The sequence below is a fragment of the Cololabis saira genome, chromosome 13, assembly GCF_033807715.1.
Source record: "Cololabis saira isolate AMF1-May2022 chromosome 13, fColSai1.1, whole genome shotgun sequence".
In the NCBI taxonomy this organism is placed as follows: domain Eukaryota; kingdom Metazoa; phylum Chordata; class Actinopteri; order Beloniformes; family Belonidae; genus Cololabis; species Cololabis saira.
In genome coordinates this window covers 35,750,796-35,771,363 of record NC_084599.1, presented here as the reverse complement: position 1 = coordinate 35,771,363, position 20,568 = coordinate 35,750,796, and the positions used below count along the sequence as shown (strand labels likewise).

Here is a 20,568-nt window from a genome sequence, read left to right as displayed (position 1 = left end):
AACTGTTAATTTCAAACCTAAAGTTTTCCACTGTAATTGTTTTTTTTCTCCAAAAGTGCAATAATAATAATAATAATAATAATAATAATAATAATAAGAGAGCTTAATATTTGTTTCTCTCATTCTTCCACAGTACCTGAGGCCAGTGACTGTGCTACAAAGACCATGTTGACAGACAAAAAGAAAGCCAAGGTGAGGAAAGAATCAAACTCCAGAACACTACAACATAAAAATAAGTTTTCAATGCAGGGATTTGACTTTGAAAATCAATGATTCATTTACAAAAAAGGAAAAAAAAGAAAAAAAGAAAAAAAAAATGAACATAAAATCTTCCAAATTCTGTTTTATAGATGAAATGCTTCCCGCGTCTCTCAGGTTTAACATCAGCATAGTTCACCTTTTCCTCTTTACTTTGATCCCAAAAAAAAAAAAACACACACCAAAAGAAAAGAAAATTAACAAGTTCCTAAGGAAATCACTCAACCCACTTGAGTGGTTTCCCCTGATCAACAGCTGACTGTTCGAAGAATACACGTTCTGTATGGAATCTAGAATACAATAACTGCTTCAAAACAGCATCTTTTTTTCATATTCACGCCACGGTATTCGAGTTTCATTGTTACAGCTTTTGTACTTTTTACTCAAGCCTCTCGAGTTGTAATGCAGGTACGTTTATTTTTCTCTGTAAAGGAATCAGGAGTCTGTTGTAAAGTCAGTAGGACTGCAACATTCCTTCAACTCGGCAGTAGCCGGGGAGCACTGAGAACAAGAAAGAGAGAGTGTGGGGAAGGTGGTACATGGTGACAGGGGGAAGAAGGTGAGAGGGGTAAGAGAGGTGAGGAGGAAGCTGGAAAGAGAGAGAGAGGGGGAACAGGGGGGCGTCGTGTAGTTGCTTCCATTTAAAACTTGACAGTGACCACAATGTTTCAAGTTCTCTCTGCTCTCTTCGTTCACTTGTGCCTCTGGAGGGCTTTCCTCTTTCTCCTTTTGAAGAAGCAACAGCACCTGCAGGAACACAGAGACCACCGTTTAGAAAAGAAATGACATTTGGAAAGTGGATTAATACGGCGCTCCGCGTGCCGTCTGTTTGAGTTGAGGTTCAATAGCAGCATCTATTCTGGTCTCATGCTCGTATCATCCCAGATCAAACGGGACTTATTTGCAGAGCGCTGCAATGATCAATGAGCTCAGCTCCGCCTCAGAACAGAACACTCGGCTGCCAATCTGCACGTTCGCCGATGATATTGTGCTTCCACCGTTGAGGTGTCGTTGAATGAGACTCAACCCCACACTGATGTGTTCATTAGTGCATATAACAGAATAATGAGTGCTGCACAAATGGATGAACAGCTTTATAGTGGCCAATAAGATTAGAGTCACTGTATAAATGCCATCCATTTAGTATCTGCTACATTTGTCGCATCTTGCTTAGACAGGCATTTCCTGTCATTCAAATATAAATACATAATTATATATGTATTTTACATACAGGACTGTCTCAGAAAATTAGAATATTGTGATAAAGTCCTTTATTTTCTGTAATGCAATTAAAAAAAACAAAAATGTCATAAATTCTGGATTCATTACAAATCAACTGAAATATTGCAAGCCTTTTATTATTTTAATATTGCTGATTATGGCTTACAGTTTAAGATTAAGATTCCCAGAATATTCTAATTTTTTGAGATAGGATATTTGAGTTTTCTTAAGCTGTAAGCCATGATCAGCAATATTAAAATAATAAAAGGCTTGCAATATTTCAGTTGATTTGTAATGAATCCAGAACGTATGACATTTTTGCATTACAGAAAATAAAAGGACTTTATCACAATATTCAAATTTTCTGAGACAGTCCTGTATATAATAAAAAGCTAAGTATCATTACAGCAGGCTAGTAATACTTCCCCATCTGAAGTCACTGGAGAAAACAAATCAAATTACTTGTACTGTAAATAAAAATCCATCAACTGAAGCCAGGTAACTAAAACACACATACCGGTACTCGTCATCTAGAAAGACTATTTCAGTCCATTTCAGACTGAGTGACCGCACATTTCAACACTGCAGCAATTTATTCTGAATTTATGGCCATTGGTTAGTTTAAGAGCCAATAACTATAATAACAGACTTTAAGCAAAAACAAGTGGGTCAAATGAGGATGAGAACTTAAAAGATTTGTTACTGAACCTCAACCTAGCAAGTGGCACTTGAGGAAAAAAAAAAAAGGAGATACAAAAAGGTTTGTGTACTTTGTTTCATCAGCCACTTCGACCTCGGTGGGAGCAGTGATGGGAGCATTGGAGTGTCCAGCTGTGGGATCGTCAGTGTTTAGCTCGCCGTTCGTTGAGCTCATCACCTGCGTGGTCAGAGAACATGTCAGACTGCTAAAACACACAAACGCTGAGCCAGGAGACTGCAGGATGGAGATGAACATTCACATGAAGATATGCAACTTTGGATATCTCCAGACACAAGCCCTCTCAGGTACGGTCGGGGTTTAAGCGTGTGACCTGGAACGAGCCAACTAAAGCAACTTCAGAGAAGTTTAAAGGACAGTTCCACGTATTTCATATCTGGCTTTATAAAAACACGTCGGGTCTCTAATGCGGCTTTGATTGCTGCAGTCACGTGTCCTGTTCATGCTCTCAGAAGGTCAGCTCCTTAAAAGTTAGCTGTTGCAGTTTTACCTTCTTTCTTTAGGTCACCATGTCTCCAAAACATTTCAACACCGAAACGTCAAGTGAAACATTTTTCTTTGAAAGAGGCCAAAGTTGATCTACCAACTTGATTTAAATAACTTAAGATTTTGTCTCCTTGTCAGTCACCTGAGGAGCACGAGAAGATTAAGAGGGAAAAACAAGTCAAACCTGTTTCGACTTTACAAATCAGAAATATGAATCTGCCCTTTAAAAGCTGCGAGTCTATTCGCCTACACTAGGAGGCATGTTTCTCACACTTTCTAAGGGAGATTTTTGGTGAAACGTAGTAGGTTCTTTGACATAAAGCTGAGATGGTCGTTTCTTTTTCATTAATCTGGCTTTCATGAGGTTGGCATACTGCTGGGTGTCATCTTTGCTCAGTCTTGCCGGGGGGAGCAGCCTACAAGCAGGCAGGGGCAACATGTACATCACTAAACATACAGGGGTTCAAAGAGTCTGATGCAAGCACACAAGAATCAAGGCAGAGCGTCTAACAGGCAGGCAGTCTGAAGCCAGTGAGGCGGGCGGGGGCGGGCGGGCAGGGGGGGGTTTGGAGACTGAATTATGTGGATTCATGCATTAGCCATCAGAGCTGCAGCAGAAGCAGTAGCAGTACCTGAACAGAGCCCCCCAGCCGCTCAGCTGTGAGGTGCGACCCCAGAGTCTCCTTATTGGTCACCGGAGTGGGCTGAGACTCACTTCCTTTGGGCTCAGGTGACTTGATGCAAAGAGCAAAAAGGGTTGAGGCCGGTGGTCGTGAAGTGGGGAGAAAAGTGAAGGAGGGAGAAGAGGGTTGTTGAGGTGAAGTTTCAGGGGTGAGGCATTGTTGTGGAACGGGGGGTAAAGGAAGGAAGGAGGTGTGGAGGGATTGGTGATAATGAAGAGGGGGGGTTGAATAAAGTAAAATAAAAGAAAAACGACAACAAAAAACAAACAAAAGAAATTATAGAAGACATCTTCCAAGCAGAAGCAGGCTTGTTAAGACAAACTATGTTAATAGAGGAATAGAGGGAAGCAAAATTTATAACAAGCACAGATCAACACACTAACAAAGTCATGCAGGAGTAAAAGAAAACAGCCTTGATCGTCTAGCTAGCAATGAATCTTCAGAGCAACACAGACAAATTATATGTCATCAAGTTTTCGGGTAGCAATCTTATTCAACATTACACTAAGGGTTATAGTTTAAGGTTCAGAAATGAATGTGCATCTCTACAGGACGGAATAAAAATAGATGTAAAACATTTCCTATTCTCCTTCACCGATAAGTAGGACCCTTATCTGCTGGGACAGATAACCGGCTCGCTGTTGTCGTACGGCCAACCGCTTCAACGGCCACTTAGAAACGTTTTCAAAGTCGTGAGCAATGTACATGGTACACAAGGAGGACCTTTGCCAGCGTTAAAAGGTGGTACGGCATTACCAAGCCAATCACATGAAGTGGAGAGCAGTAAAGAGAGGATAGAGTCCACCATGATAAATCAATTATTAAATCAAACGCACCCCACTGCTTTACAAGAAACAATGAGTCACTCTCACCAAGTACAAAAACAAGACCTGTGCCACTGGTAATGTCCATCAGGCTTATTTTATTTAGGTTTTTACATAATAAAAACTTGTGAATGATTATTTTCCCTATGACAAAAAAAACAAACAAGGCCTGGATTGCATGCTATTAAGACGACGGAGTTAAACAAAAAGAGAAGGACTTGACACCCTGTCACATACTAAGCATGTTGCTCGTCATTACTGGTGTGAATAATGCAATTTGCATTTTCAACTCATGCATGCAATGACCGGTGCTTAGTGTGGCGAGGTGTGAAGCATCTACTGGAGCCATAAGTTATGCCTGGTTTGACGGCGGGAGTCTCCCTCGTGACTGGGCATCTCTATTTCTATATTTCTCGCTACTCGGTTAGGTTTTACAAGCGCTTGTTGCCTGATAAGGACTTAGAAGAAAGGTGACGTCTCTCTAGCAAACAGAGTGTGGACAGGAACAACAAACGGCAGCTATTTTCTCCAGGAAGTTGCTTACGGTTGGGCTCTACGAGAGTGGTCTGGTAAAGGCTTGAATGGCAGCGTGGGCTGACCGGTCGGTCAGTCGGGTGGATTGGCTGAGAGGTGTTGGGAGTGCAGGACCTCACCTGGTTTTTGGTCTGCTGTTGTGCTTTGTCTCTGCTGCTGGGCTGCATGGGCGTGTCACTGGGGATGGGGCCGATCGGTGTGGGCTGTTGGAAACAAATTCACAGTTTAGGGCTCAAAATTAATATTTCAATTAAATTACATACCGTAATTAAAAACAGCCAACTTGATCTTAGAATAGGGCTGGGCGATATATCGAGATTTTAATATATATCGATACATTTTCAAACGCGATATGGTATTTTTTTTATTTTTTTATTTATTTGCACAGTGATAACACAATAATTTTTTTTTTTATCATACAAGGACAAATAATTTGTGCAGGAGAGGAAAAGAAGCCCGAAGGACTTATAAAAAATCCTCCCCTCAATACAAAAATCACCAAAACAAATCAGTCAATAGCAAAAGAATAGAAAGGAAAAAGAAAAAGTAAAAGAAACAAAGAAAAATACAATAAGTACACAAACAAAAATATCCATGAAATGGCAATTTAATTTCAGTAAGAATAGCCTGTTAATTTTGTCTGAATAAAAGATACCCCACCAAGCTGGTCCTAAACATTTTTAAGGATGACGCTAACTTAAGAGATCTATCTAAACAGTTCCAGAGTTGAGGGCCATGGAATTTGATAAAGGATTGGTGACTGCAGGTACGACAAAGAGGTAAATGAAAGTTCTTCCCACCTCTAACTGAATAAGAATGAATATCTGATGTTAACGGGAAAAAATTGTGAAAAGTGCCTGGAATGTCTTGTTTGAAATGAATGAACTTAAACATAAATGGTACGCGACAATATCGTTTATATCGATTATAATTTTTTTTTTTTATGATTTTGATACAGATTTTGTGACAAATTGACTTGAATGTTTTATTCGAGATTTGCACAAATGTTTTGTTATTTGCACAACTGTCAACCTCAGTGGAAAAGTCTGCCTGTTACTGTCTACATTGTATTAATTGCACAGTGTATTTTAATATAAGTGTTATGCAGGAAAGGGATATTTGTTTTATTTTATTCAAGAAACATTTTTATTCTATATATGCAGGCAGTTTATTTTTATTTCATTTGTTTTATACATTTTGATATTGTGCAGACCTCTGTTAATAAAGGTACCTGTGTGACATTTGGCACGAGGCTTTGTATTAAAACTGACTGTTTTTTTAAGGGTTTGCCTCAGAAAAAATGAAGCTAACAGAGATGCTATGCTATAATGCTTTGGGGGAAACCCCAATTAAGGCACAGAAAAAATATCGATATATAGAGTATTGCCATTCAGCTAGAAAATATAGAGATATGACTTTTGGTCCATATCGCCCAGCCCTATCTCAGAACAGCATTTAAAAGGCTCAAGAGGAGCAGCAGAATGAGGGGTTCCAGTGTGATGTACTTACGAGTGATTTGCCAACCCAGTCATACTCATAGTCAAAGACATAGCCATTCCTGTCGAACAGATCGGTAAAGAGCTTCCTCAAGTAGTCATAGTCCGGCTTCTCAAAGAAGTCAAGCCTCCTCACATAGCGCAGGTAGGTGGCCATCTCTTCTGTAACAAATGCATCATTTCAAATAAGAACCTAAAAACTAACAAGAAAAACTAATGAAGCAGTACATTGTGAAAGGAAACTGCTTGCTCGTACTTACCAGGGAAGCTTTCACAAAGCACTTCTATTGGTGTTGCTCGTTTGGTATCTCCAATCTTCTGATACCTCTCTTTCAAAGTGTCAGCCTTGAGGGGGACAGACAGTGATTACTGAGCTGTAAATCTGAGCAAATTACATATCTGGGAGCAGAGTAAAGCCGTGCTGGGCGCTTCAGTCGCAGGCAGACGCTAACTGTCCAAACTCCACTTTGAGATCCCAAATCACTCGAACTGGAACCATGTGTTTGTAAGAATCTGACAATGAACAAGTGCTAGTTTTACATCAGATAATAGAAGATGCCTGACTTATAAAGTCTTAATTTTCTGGAACATCATTATAGGGCTGCAGCTATCGAATATTTTAGTAATCAAGTATTCTACCGAAAATTCCATCGATTAATCGAGTAATCGGATAAAACATTTTTTTGTTTAGTTAAAGAGCAATTATAAATAAACATAAGATGTTAGATGTTAATTGACATTACCAAGACTAAATTATATAATACAGTAGGTTCATGGCTGTGCATTTAAAAACCCTGAACTTACAACAGTTGACCAAACTCACTGCCTTCACTCAAAAAACTAAGGATCTTACCAATAAATGTTCTTATTTCTAATCTAAAAATGCCATTACACCTGATAACACACATCACTTAAAAGATTAGGTGTTTTTCCCACGTGTTTCAATTGAACTTTCATTTGTGTCAAGCAAATTTTAAGTTCTAGTTACGGTAAGTTTTAAGTTAAAGTCTTTAAGATTTTGAGTTTTGGCAGTGTTCAAAATAAAGTTATGAGACCTGCTGCCTCTTTCTTCCCCCTTCAACGTGCGTGGCGTCAGCGCGTTTTGCCGCATTAAATGTAGTCCGGGTAAATACCTGCTTTGAGCTGCAAAATTAAACGATTCCTCGAGGCAGAGAAAATTCCTCGATCATTTTTTGTAATCGAATTACTCAAATTATTCGAGGAATCGTTTCAGCCCTACATCATTACTTCTGATTTGACACTTAGTTGGAGCATAAATTCAGGTTTGCTTCGATCAGTGCCCATCTAAAGTCCACAATGCTGTGTGTGGGCCGCCTGACCCTAAAATACTTCATACGCAATGAACTACTGTTTCATAAGATGCGTTACACTGAATCAACGGTTTAACTGACAAATGTTCTTCTCTGAATCAACGGTTTTACCGTCAAATGTTCTTCTCATCTGCTGCCTTATACCCATCAAGATAAGGCATTGTTATGCAAGCAAGCAGTCCTTAAGGACGTATAATGCTGTGTGAGTTTTACAGCGAGTCACAATAATGTTTCATTGTGTTTCGATGGAGGATCTTGTGCCGTTTATCCGTTTGTGAGGGCTGTTTTGGCCCGAGCCGGCAGACATCCCCCACACTACATCACTCACATTCATCCACCAAGAGCTCCCGCCCACACAGCAAATGTTCAGCAGAGAAGCGTTTTATTCTCCACATTTCTATGTACACCTGCGGTACCGATGCTCTGCGAGTCTCATGCCTGCCGTCGCCTGTGGCCAGGCAGGCATGTCATTGTGGGCGTTTCTCTGAGACTTCCAGGCTAAGTTTCTCAATATCACGACGCAGCTTCCCATTCAAAGCTTAATTAATTCATCATTTAACAGCATTTGCTATTACTAAATAAACTATTACTATAAATGTACATACTAGAAAATAACGTGCAATCATGTAAATATCCATCTGTTATTTTTTATATAACAGTATTTCTTATTATTTATTTTTTTATTATTATTGTATATACCAGTACTGTTTATAGCGTGTGATATTATTACTGTATTATTATTACTTCTATTGATGCTCTTGTTTTGCACTATCCCCTTTGCTGCTGTACACTGCAAATTTCCCCGCTGTGGGACTAATAAAGGATTATCTTATCTTACTATTACTCCTATGGGTTTCAGGTCTCATTTTATGTACATTTGTAATAAAACTATAAGTTTATAAGAGGGTTATCAATCTGATGTCTGGGGTTTTGGGTAGTTAGGATGCTTACCTGCATACTTAAATTAAAAAATGTTACACAAGAGAAGTGAATACTTTTAACAGATAACATAAAAAACACACTAAACTTTAAAAACATAAATAAACATTGAGAGCAGCTACTGCATGTGAATTAGACAGGAGGAGGAGGGAGTTCTTAGTCTTTAGTTCAACTCATAAAACTGACAAATCAGTGGGAAAATCTTGAACAGTCACCAGGTGAAGTAAACGCCTTTATCCACAAGGTCACATGGATGATTGGTATAAAAAAAAATAAAAATACTTTGGACTTTAACAAGCAGAGGTATGCTAAGGATTAAGAAGATTACAGGAGACTGATGTTTGTCAGTATGTGCCAGCATGTGGGTGATATTATACAATACGCCACAGTACCTTTAGGCCCTGCCAGGGAAGGCTACCTCGGAGGAAGTACATAAACATGTGACCCAGCGCCTCCAGATCATCCCTTCTGCTTTGCTCTACAAGAAAAAACAAACAAACACAGTAAGAAATACCATTTTAAACATCAATTTATCAAATTTAACTCAAGGCATCACCTAAGATATTATTATTGCTGTTATTGTTATTAAAAACACCCAACAATTTCCCTCCTTAGAGTAGAAGGGGAGAAATGATAGACAGTCGACTCTTCAAAGAGGAAAGGAAATGCTTGACATGTTTACTTAAAAATGGAGCTATACAACAGAAAGATGTTTGTCTGCTTGTGTCATCCAGCTTGTGAAAGACGTGGTGATTTGTTTACAAACTAATTTGAATATCTCTATTCAAGAGAAAATGAAAGCAAATCAACGCCCTTTCAGACAGAACCCACTAATTTATCACATAGATAGTCTGCCTGTCCCAAAGTGCGGATGCTTTACGAGCCACTAGCCCCTCTAGTATGATTAGTGGTAATCCTTTCAAACTCATCGGGTCTGAAACACAGCAGTGTGACCACAACTTAATTAGCTAATAAAATTTGCCGTCTAAGTATGTAAACATGACTATTCATCAGAACGCAATTAATTTAGGAACGCAAAAAAAACTTGGAGAAAGATGACAGCAAACTGGAACGACAGGGAAAATCAAGGAACCGGTGGGCGTTTGTGTCGAGGAAATTTCTCTTCAGATCGGTGATGCTAATGCAGTCAGCTATAATGAAACTAAAGTAAGCAGTGGGTGAGAGGGTTTCATATGGAGCAGCTATCAAACAGGCAAGAAGTTCTGCTGTTGAAGAGCTGCCGGCCTACAGCATGGAAGTGGCCGGGTCAGTCGATCCTGCAGAACCTTACAGGCGGTTCTGCAGATCATCAGTGACTGCGTTTACATGCATCAATAACCCTTTTAAAACCCGAATATTGGCAATAACCCGAATTTGCACGGCCATGTAAACACCAATAACCCCTTTGAATAACCCGAATTTGCTCATATTCCGGTTTTTAAAAACCCGAATATTCAGTCGTGTAAACGCCAAACGGAATATCCCCATCAAACGGAACATGAATTTGTTTTCTGTGCATGCTCTGTTCACAAGGAATCCTGGTCTTTTGAGTCCAGGAAGTTCTTCTAAACACGGAGAAACGCAAGACCAGGAGGAGACTAATCACTTCATAAATGTAATGAAGGATATGAACATTTCTGCATTTGTAGACGGTAGAAAGTACCGGGATAGCGAGATTTACAAGAAGGTGAGCAAAAAGTTGCGTGAAGCAGCATTTGTTTTGAATTTGGATACAGGAAGACGAAGCAGAAATGATGGGAATTGTGTCATCACGTTCTCCACGTGTCGCTGGTTTGATCGGGACATCCCGAATGATTAATTACCATGTATACAGGGATAACCCTGTTTGCTCACGCATGGAAACGGAATATTCCGACGGTTTCAGTAACCGCAATATTAGCAATAACCCGAATTTTGACTGCATGTAAACGTAGTCAGTGTCTCAGCCTCTTGATTCTGGCCAGGACAGCAGGGAGGGAGAGAGATGTTGTTGACATGTGCGACCTGCCGACTGGCTCCTAATCCCAACTGCTCACAGTCCTGCAGCTCTGTGAGCAGTCTGGATCTAGAATCAGAACGATGAGACGTCACCGGAGCGGCCCGTCAGCTCCTAAATGAGGAGGGTAGACCTTCTTAAATGTCCTGTGTAGTACAAATTGAGTCTGAATGCTGGAGTTATTTAATGGTATTTAGAAGTCCATCTGTGAAGGGTCACATTTTCTCCCTCCTGCTGTGTTGTAAAAGCGCTAAAACAGGTTTTGTGTCTGAAAGCAGCATTAGGCTGCACTCACGCCGGTGTGAGTGCTCTGCTCTGTGCTCAAGCACAGGAGTTCCTTCATCCCTGGCACCGTTGTCAAGGGTGTCAATGCAATATATATGCATGATAAATTACACAGCTCCTCAGGATAATTATTCAACCGTATGGTGGCATAATCCAAAAATTCATCAATTTCAAGAGGGCTGGATATGATCAGAACAACTTGAAATAAGCCCCAAAGTAGTGTCATGCGGATCTGTTGTGTAATCAAATGATGACACACTCACTGACCAATAAAGGGGCCGGTGAGAGTATGTACAAGCATATGTCATGAGATTTGAGTAATACGAGTGCAGGCTAGCAGGGGAATTGGGAGAGAGGGTCAATCGTGCCTGGGCTCAACATGGTGCAACTTGGCGAGTGCGCATGTGCCACTTAATCCAATTACAAGACAGTCCTCTTTTGGAGACTTGCCTTTTCCGAGGTGTGTGTTAATGCTCATGTAGCGCGCCGTCCCAGTCAGACTCTTGTGCTCCCGGTAGGGGATGTGTTTTTTGGTCTCGGGGTCTATGTATTCTTTGGCCAGACCAAAGTCGATGATGTGAATGGTGTGCTGCCTCTTGCTTCCAGGCCGTCCCACGAGAAAGTTTTCTGGTTTCACATCTCTGTAGATCAGACTCTTGGTGTGAACATACTCCATCCGTGTTATCTAGACAAGCAAGCAGTGGGACAATATTAGCCTTTTTCCCATCAATTAACCAGGCAAAAGATTTGGGAAAAAACAAAAAAACAAAACATGCAAAGTATTTGGAGTAAAGAGGACAGCGATTTCATCTGTTGGTTTTGTGTTATTTTCTCATGCCCAAACTAATAGAGATGACTACAAAAGACAGATCCAGAAGGTAAACAGTCCAATGAAAGTTTCCCCTAAAGAACCAGATTACAGGACTGTCTCAGAAAATTAGAATATTGTGATAAAGTTCTTTATTTTCTGTAATGCAATTAAAAAAAAAACAAATGTCTTACATTCTGGATTCATTACAAATCAACTGAAATATTGCAAGCCTTTTATTATTTTAACATTGCCGATTATGGCGTACAGATTCCCAGAATATTCAAATTTTTTTAGATAGGATATTTGAGTTTTCTTAAACTAAGCCATGATCAGCAATATTAAAATAATAAAAGGCTTGCAATATTTCAGTTGATTTGTAATGAATCCAGGATGTATGGCATTTTTGTTTTTGTAATTGCATTACAGAAAATCATAATATTCTAATTTTCTGAGACAGTCCTGTATACGTGTAGCTCAAAAGGCTAATTCCCTTTTGGGATATCATAATTCATGAGTTCAGAGTTCAACTCAAACTTATGAAACCTGCTTTCTAACCAGTCAGTGATGAAATCTGAGCAGCCTTTTAATAACAAAGATTTCAAAATGCACTTTTCTGTAAAGCCTTACCAGCTGTATGGCTATCATGAGGACGGTCTTCAGGGAGAACGTGCGGTCACAGAGGTCAAATAGGTCCTCTAGACTTGGTCCAAGCAGCTCCAGGACCATGGCATTGTATTTCCCACAAGGACCAAAGTAGTACACCTGAGGGATTCCCTCTGTATGGAGACACACAAATGAAGTCAGTGTTAAACATTACGCCATAACATTTTCCACATTTGCACTTCTGTTAAAATATCTTTTGGGATACAAAAGCCACAGAGCCTAACAGCTGGATTTTGCGATGTAAAAATGCTACTTTTTTTTTTTTTACAGTTTCTGTATAAAATTTGATGCAAGCAGCAAGCATCATCTCGTTGCCACTTCTATTTTCTTATACGTTAAACTGCACCCTTCAAATATTGCCTCCAAGTACATAACACTGTCAAACATTACTAATGACATAAAGTGCTTTATGAACTGAACAATCAAGTTAGTCTGTTGATAAGAAAAGGCGGTACACTGCTGCCATAGCAACAATGACAAACCGCCCTGAGCTTCTGTCAGTAAGTTTGTCAGACACAGAAAGTGTCTTGGTGTTACTATTGTGCTAAAGCAGTGGTTCTTTAACTCTTTTGGTCATTTTCAAGCCCCACCTGTCCCCATCGCCCCCACACAACGCTAATGAAATATGCAAGAAGCTTAAAATGTTCCAATATATTGAATTAACAAGTCAGCGCTTCTTACTACCTTCCTTTATGCCGGACTTCACACAATCAACACACTTTAAAATACAGAGGACCGTCGCTATGGAACAATTTACCTACATCACTAAAATCAATATCTTCACTGGCTTTGTTCAAAAAACACTTGAAAAAAAAAATCATGTTTTAGTTAAGATCAGAAACACATCGAGTTTTTAAAATTGTACTTTTTTTCATGCAATTATCCTACATTTCCTTCATTTTTTTCCCCATCTTTCAATAATTCAGTAGTGTTTTTCTTTTTCATGTTAAATTGTCTTTTCCTGTCTTATATTATCTATTTCTATATTGTGTTTTGCTTTTACTGTTATTGTTGTTTATGTTTGTTTTATAAATGGGAGGCATTTTCATAAGCCTTTTTGGCTTCCACCTCTCCTGCAACATGCTTCATTTGACCTTTGTTTTTTACTGTTATGTTTTATGTGCAAAATAAACTAAACTAAACTTTTTTTAGTTTTTTTAAAAAAAGGTGCACCAGCCCAAAATTTAGGAGCACCCAAATTTTGTCCATTGTAGCCTTTAACGTCATAAGGTCACCCTTTTATTACTCTCAATAACTTTATATAATGTTAATGATTTTTAAACACGAATAATGTGTAGAGAAATCCATATCTTTATGTGAAGCACAATTATATATAAAAAGTTTAAAGAGTTTCCCTGAGCTGAAGTTTTAACATTTCAAGTAAAATAAAGCATTTTAAAATAAAAAAGCACAACTTTTTAATTTGATTGTCATTTCCGATTCCTCAGAGAAAGTGGGGGGGCTTTATCTACACACTTGTCACTGCATTTCGTGTGTTTTTTTAGACACGTTATGTTATTTGAAAGTTTTGACACAAAATGTTGTTGACCTGCTCAAAAATCCACTATTTCCAGCCATATTATGGCCGTACACGCAGTGCATCGTGTTACGTCCTTTGTTGTACCTCAGCCAGGGAAATAGTTCCAGCCAGTCCTGCCTGAAGGAATATACTTTGGCCTTTTAAATTGGGTCTCGTGGCCTGGCTTTATCCCAGACCCGGTTGTCTCCTCTGCTTCAGAGTCTGATGCTGCCGCCAAAGGACTGGGGCTCAGCAATTTTTAAACACACACACACACACAACTTCACAGCGTGGTGAACAGGCCCACAGCCAATCAGAGACAAAGAGCCACCCGAGCTCTGTTTCTTATTGGTTAAAAACTTGATATGATCCTACCATGAGTGTGTGAGTTCGGTCACAGGAGAACAGAGAGATGATGCTTGTGAAATAAATGTATGTTTTCACCCGGGCAGCGTCAGGTGTACCAGTGGACCCCAAGAAAAAATATTAGTTGCACTTTTGAGCCCTGCAAGTAGTAACAAGTTGTCTCCCCCGGGGGTGAGCAGTCCAATAAGCGGAAAAACACACAGCTATAAGGACGGTTTTCTCTCACACGCGCTGTATTTATAGTCACACAAACACACATCCGCAGCCATTCTAGTCTAGTGAGCGGTTTTGCTCCAGATTGGATCTCATTTGCGGGTGTGAATGAGCGGCTATATGCTGAGACTCCCGGAGCTTCCAGGACAGTTGGGGTTTCTGGATAAAGATAAGGCCTAAAAAGGAAAATTTCACATCTCTATTCCCCACCAGTGGGAAAGAAAAATGACACTCATCTCAAGGCTGAATGTTGAACTTCTCAAAGATGTAGCAGGATCAGCCCAGAAGGGTGGACCATCTTCCATAAGTAGGGGTGGGCAAAAATATTGATACGGCAATATATCGCGATACATAGTCTCCCGATACGATATTCAATGTATGTATCGCAATATATTGCTGCATCAATATTTTTGCCCACCCCAAGATGCACTTTATTTTGTGATTTCAGTGTGGGTGAGAGACTGCATTTTAGTTTTCTCATTTTAAGTCAGGGGCAAGTAGCTGTACTGTATTTTTGTGATTTCAATTTCAGTGTGGGTGAGACACTGCATTTTATTTTGAGTATTTTGTATCTAAGAATAATGCACACACTGCACTTTTCATTGTGTTTCAGTGTGTTTTTTCATGCAAATATGTTGCATAATTAAAATGGAAAGTTTGAATTACATTGTTTTGACTCAGTCTGTCCAATGTATTATCACTATCATCTGATGTATCGTATCGTGGCTCAAGTATCGTGATGCGTATCGTATCGTGAGGTCCTTCCCAATACCCACCCCTATCCATAAGTATTTTTAAAGTGATAAAACACTAGGACAAACTATAATAATGGGTGTCGGAAAACAACACTGGATCTGAAATCAAGCAGGACCGCCGGGCCGGATAAGTTTCTGCTTTATTACCAAGTTCGCCCTTCAGCTGAGGAGCTATCCCAAGAGTGCAGTATTCTGTTTCCACTCTCGGACTGACCTCTGATTCCTTCAAGATCCACACATTGGATCAGCTCCACTGTATATGCAAGGATGCAGTGATGTAAAACATAAATTCATGTGTTCATATGTATGTGCCACCTGTCTGCACTTTGGTCTCTAGGATCTTTCTGGTACTGATGTCCACAACAGAGGAGACTGTGACAAGAGATCATAGGGAGGGAGGCTGACTCATCAAAGCTTGGCCTAAATCTAGAGGGCATTCAAAGCACAGTCATCACAGGAAAAGAGCCCAGTGTGCATTCTAATCTTTTACTGGTGCATCTGAGCAAAGACTGGTGTTCACAGTTTAAAAATTAAAAAAAAAAAAAAAAAAAAAAGCCAGGGGCCCATGGTTTAGAGTAATTTTTGTTCAAATTTTAAAACGCGCTGTGACCAAAGCTCATATTGGATAAAAAAAAAAATAATAATACCTCGCTCAAAACAGAAAAAAGACTAAATAATTGGCACAATTCCTCTACAGGACTGTCTCAGAAAATTAGAATTTTGTGATAAAGTTCTTTATTTTCTGTAATGCAATTAAAAAAAAAGAAAAATGTCATACATTGTGGATTCCTTACAAATCAACTGAAATATTGCCTTTTATTATTTTAATATTGCTTATTATGACTTACAGTTTAAGATTAAGATTCCCAGAATATTCTAATTTTTTGAGATAGGATATTTGAGTTTTCTTAAGCTGTAAGCCATGATCAGCAATATTAAAATAATAAAAGGCTTGAAATATTTCAGTTGATTTGTAATGAATCCAGAATGTATGATATTTTTGTTTTTGTAATTGCATTACAGAAAATCACAATAGTCTAATTTTCTGAGACAGTCCTGTATATTGCAATATTTTCACTTCGACAGAAATGGAGGATTCAATAATACATAGAAAAGCCTGCTTGGATACATGTCTCCAATTATATAATCTAAATCTAAAGTTATACAAAACATGTGTTCAGCATTGTGAAAAATGCTCTCATGCTATTCTTTCATTGTGAGCCAACGTCAGGGGTGCTATGACCCCTGCTGTCTTGACAATTTGAGACAATCCACCCTTTGTATCTGCAGGCAGGCCTTCTCAGGCGACACAGTCAGAGGGAAGACTGCATCATGGTGGCACAACACAATGTTGCCCTACAATGAAATGTCAGAGTTAAGGGCCAAAGAGGGGAGGGCTGGAGGAAAGAGGACATGGTCAGAGTGGAGGGGAGAGGGGAAAGAAGCGCGTATTAAAGATTTAGATTATGGAGTGCACTGAGAGGAGGATGAAAAGAAGGAGATGTAGTGACTGCCATTAAGCCCGGTTTTGAGAGACGTTCTCACAAGGTTGAAATCTGATCAGTGCTCAGACTTGCACATACTGACCCTAGAGCTACGAATGCAAAACCGCTCAAAAGATCATCAATCACAAGATGCCATGAGGCTGAAAACCACTAGTGTGAAACAGAACAAGAAAAGAAACCAATACTTTTGTCTTTATTACATTATTAATCTTACCAGATAGTTTGGCTGAGAGGGAAATAAGCAGAGCTATATTGTTTTTCTCTGATTCAAATTTAAAACTCAATTCCTTTTTCATGTTTGTACATAATTAAAATAACTGAAGTTAGTTCGACAATGGCTTACTACTGGTGGATGTGAGCGAAGGCTGATGTTTACAGTCTAAAAATAGCCAGGGTCCCATGGTTTGGAGTGACTTTTGTTCAAATTCAAAAACGGACTGTGACATGAGCCCAAACTGGATACAAAAATAAAAACTCGCTCAACAGAAATAAGAACAACAAATTTGCACAATCCCTTTATATTGCATAAAAGTTAGATTATGCACATAATAAGTTAAATTATGTTATTTTTACATAGGTCTTAACTGTTTTGGTACCCACCCCTCAGATGTAGAGGGGGAAAAAAAAAGCATTTTCATATTTTTAACCGAATGGAATAATAAATTCTCTCTTCTATTACACATTTGAGTGCATTTCATTTGGAAACTGAGATATTGTGCGTCATTTGTGGCGGTTTTGCTTTGATATAATGATTATAGTTGGATTAGGATTATAAATTCAGGTGTTCATTAAAGTTAAAGGGTTGGGAAAAGAGCCCTAATTCTACATAAATATAGGCCTTAGGCTCCGACCTGACTCCAGACTGTTTCGTTCCTGTAGTCCTCCCTGAGCTGACCTCAGTCGTCAATATGGCAAAGATTAATTTGCTAAATTAATCCAGGCATCACTCATTTTCAGTGTGACTAGGAATTATACTTTACAATCACTGACAATGTTATAGCTGAACAAAAATTTAATTTGCACTATTTCTATAAATGTTTTATTTATTTTTTGCTTTAATAAATATTTAGAAACTTTACTATGTTATGCTTATGTTGTGAAGGATCTGATGTCATGTCAGTTTTAGCTCCAATTTGATGAAATAACCAAATATATTATACATATTATTCTTATTCTATGTGTGGGCGGCTGGGTGATGCTCAAAATATGATCAGCACAGATCCTGTATCAATTACATAGCAAAACCTTCCACCAAGCAGCTTAAGGGGGCCTTTTAATATTCACAGGCATCCTGAAACAAATTACTGTGATTATTATTATTTTACCTCTTTTTTTATCATTTTATTTATTCCATTTTATTGTATTATTTCTTATTTCCCTTTTTAAAATCGACTTGTTACTGTTTAATTGTGTCTTACTGCTTTCAATGTTGATGTAAAGCACTTTGAATTACCTTGTGTTGAATTGTGCTATAAACTAAATATATAAATAAACTTGCCTTGCCTAATGGCATTAAAGAAAATGTTCTTAAATGACATCAATTTTTACCAGCATCCTTTCAATTACAGATATACCGCTGCAAAAGCGAAACCAATCCATGAAATGTAATTTAATGAGAGATAAGCCATAAGTAGTGGAGCCCTACCTAAAGCCAGTCTGCTGACCATGATGGTAGCAGTTTGGAGCAGTTTTCATACATTAACTCCAGCAAATCTGCAGTTTCAGGTTTGGATACTGTTTCCAGTTTATGCATGTATGAATCAACACGAGATTGACCATTTAATACACATTCTCACCTCTATCCAGACGTATAAAAATAAACACACAATCAGTTTGAACATTTGCTCACTGTAATTTCTGCGGACAATTACTTGCTATATTTAACACCATATTACTCTATATTTAAGCTGAAAGGGTTTGTTCCATCACAAAGACCAGGTGGCTTGAGAGGTGATGCAGTGTCCATCTAAAAACGGCTAGTACTTGATTTTGCACAACTGGGCAATTCAGATTACTCAGTAGTATTGCCATTACCACTGGGAGCAAATGAAGCACCAGGTCTATTGTCAATTTTCAAAAATACTAGTTGGCAGGGTTCCCAACAGCTGGGATCTGCCCAGGACACGAGAGAATTAACACTGTGCAGATAAGCTCCTGATGGGTGTTAAGTGCTGAGTAGATCATGCTATGACATATTTGAGGCTCTTGGGTTTGGCAAGACTAATAGGGTCACATGTCCCCACTCAGTCAAGTTGACAACATAAGTAGATCAGTCTATTGCCTTGACTCCTCCCATGTTACAGTTAAGTTACACTTCTTGCCAAGTCATCAAGTAGTGGCCAGTCAGTATCAGACGCCAAAAGTAACGATGAGGAATAACAGTAATCTCAGTTGTGGGAAGGATGGCCTGGATGTCTTAAATGCAGCAAAAGAAACAACCAAAAAGGCAGAAAGAAACATTAAAAATGAGACAGCTCTAGGTTGGTTGTAATTTCAGTTACTTTAAGGTTTACTGTGTGTGTGTGTGTGTGTATGTGTGGGCACACACTGATCAAAGGCCTTTGCACATCAAGTTTTTTAAAGGGTAAATACTTTGGTTTAAAATTAAAATCACTTTGTGTTTTAAAAGATACATTTGAGTTATGAAAACACTTCCACACTAGAGGTTTTTAAGCCCGATTTGAAGCATGTCGCATTAGATGTTTTTATGCATATAATATAATCCCTAAGTGTGTGGTGTAAATAAAATGATCTTTCTGCTCTTACTGAGTAAGAACCTCCCTGATCCTGAATTGGAAATATCAAGCATGGTTGATATTTAAGATTCTAGCCTCTAACTACATTAGCCAACGAGAGCAAGCACATCAGGTAGCATCCACAAAAATATTATCGAACACAACACAGACCAAAGGGTTCTATCCTTAAAACCCTAAAAAACAACAGTCCTGAAAACTTATGAACAAAAAAAAGCATTTTCATAACACGTTATGCAAAATATACCACAACATGGCTCTCATTTTTTATTTCCTAAACACAAAAGGTAACTTGTCATTTTTAGCTCAACAGGCCCACTATAGAAGTAGAGGTTTTCCCTTTTGCGATACTCTCCGGAATTATTGCTGTTGGTCTCTTAATCGATTACGCTCTAATTTCCTCTTCAATCATTATTTGAGTCCCAATCACCTCTGCCGTGACTGTTGCTCTGCGAGCTAAATCCACTTGTGTTGATTTGTGCCTTAGTGCTATATAAGCAGTTGTTGAAAGAGGGAACGAGGACCGGTTTGAGAAGTTACTTTGAATGTTTTTTGTCGATAGCGGGGGCGGAAGACCACGAGACAACACTTAATATGAAGAAAATATTCCTTAAATTAAATGGAAATTTTAACATGAAGGAAAATCTGTGAGCTGTGTCACACTTGGATCATACAAGCTTTCATAAGGTACTTTTCATTCAGTGTTTGTTTATGAAAAATACACTGGACCGGTTTACCAAACATAATATTAAACACCGTTCGCATGTATAGTGGCTTGAGCAGTTAGGAAAGAATGACGAATGTTGTATAATGAATAAATAAAACAGATTTAGAAAAAATAAAACCTGCTAATAAACACTTTTAAGTCTGCGTTAAAGTGGTCAACACAAAGTGACTTTCTTGGGAAATGCAAAAATATCAGATTGGAAACATGGGATTAGTATGTACATGACTCAAGATGAATTTATAGATCTATTACAAAAGAAAAAAGAAAGGAGGGCAGACCACACCCCACCAGGAATGGATGCTAGAGTATTTTCTTGCAAACTATTGGCAGGACAGTCAATCACTGAGGCAGAGGATCCAGCGAGTCGGGAGACGAGGGAACCTATCCAAGTAGACACCATAATGGCCTGAATGCCTGTAGAGGCCCAGCTATAAATAGTAAAGGGTTGCCCTAATGCCCCAACTCCTTATCAACAGTGGACAGCT

The 20,568-nt window shown here is 38.8% G+C and overlaps 1 protein-coding gene across 4 annotated transcripts in view; it reads right to left on the bottom strand.

Annotated features, from left to right (window-relative positions):
- Window positions 1-227: 227 nt before the first annotated feature.
- The window catches only part of csnk1g2b (casein kinase 1, gamma 2b), a 52,690-nt gene continuing 32,349 nt past the window's right edge, over window positions 228-20,568 (bottom strand). Inside the window, exons 4-12 of one of the 4 annotated variants that reach the window (XM_061738787.1) lie at window positions 12,210-12,358; window positions 11,222-11,456; window positions 8,883-8,968; window positions 6,481-6,565; window positions 6,234-6,382; window positions 4,844-4,927; window positions 3,316-3,417; window positions 2,250-2,356; window positions 228-1,005 (exon numbers count right to left, since the gene is read on the bottom strand). In XM_061738787.1, the coding sequence (XP_061594771.1) occupies window positions 951-1,005; window positions 2,250-2,356; window positions 3,316-3,417; window positions 4,844-4,927; window positions 6,234-6,382; window positions 6,481-6,565; window positions 8,883-8,968; window positions 11,222-11,456; window positions 12,210-12,358 (1,052 nt within the window). In that variant the 3' untranslated portion in view covers window positions 228-950. The remainder of the gene's footprint in view (window positions 1,006-2,249; window positions 2,357-3,315; window positions 3,418-4,843; window positions 4,928-6,233; window positions 6,383-6,480; window positions 6,566-8,882; window positions 8,969-11,221; window positions 11,457-12,209; window positions 12,359-20,568) is intronic. The other 3 variants (XM_061738788.1, XM_061738789.1, XM_061738790.1) reach the window with 3 other exon arrangements.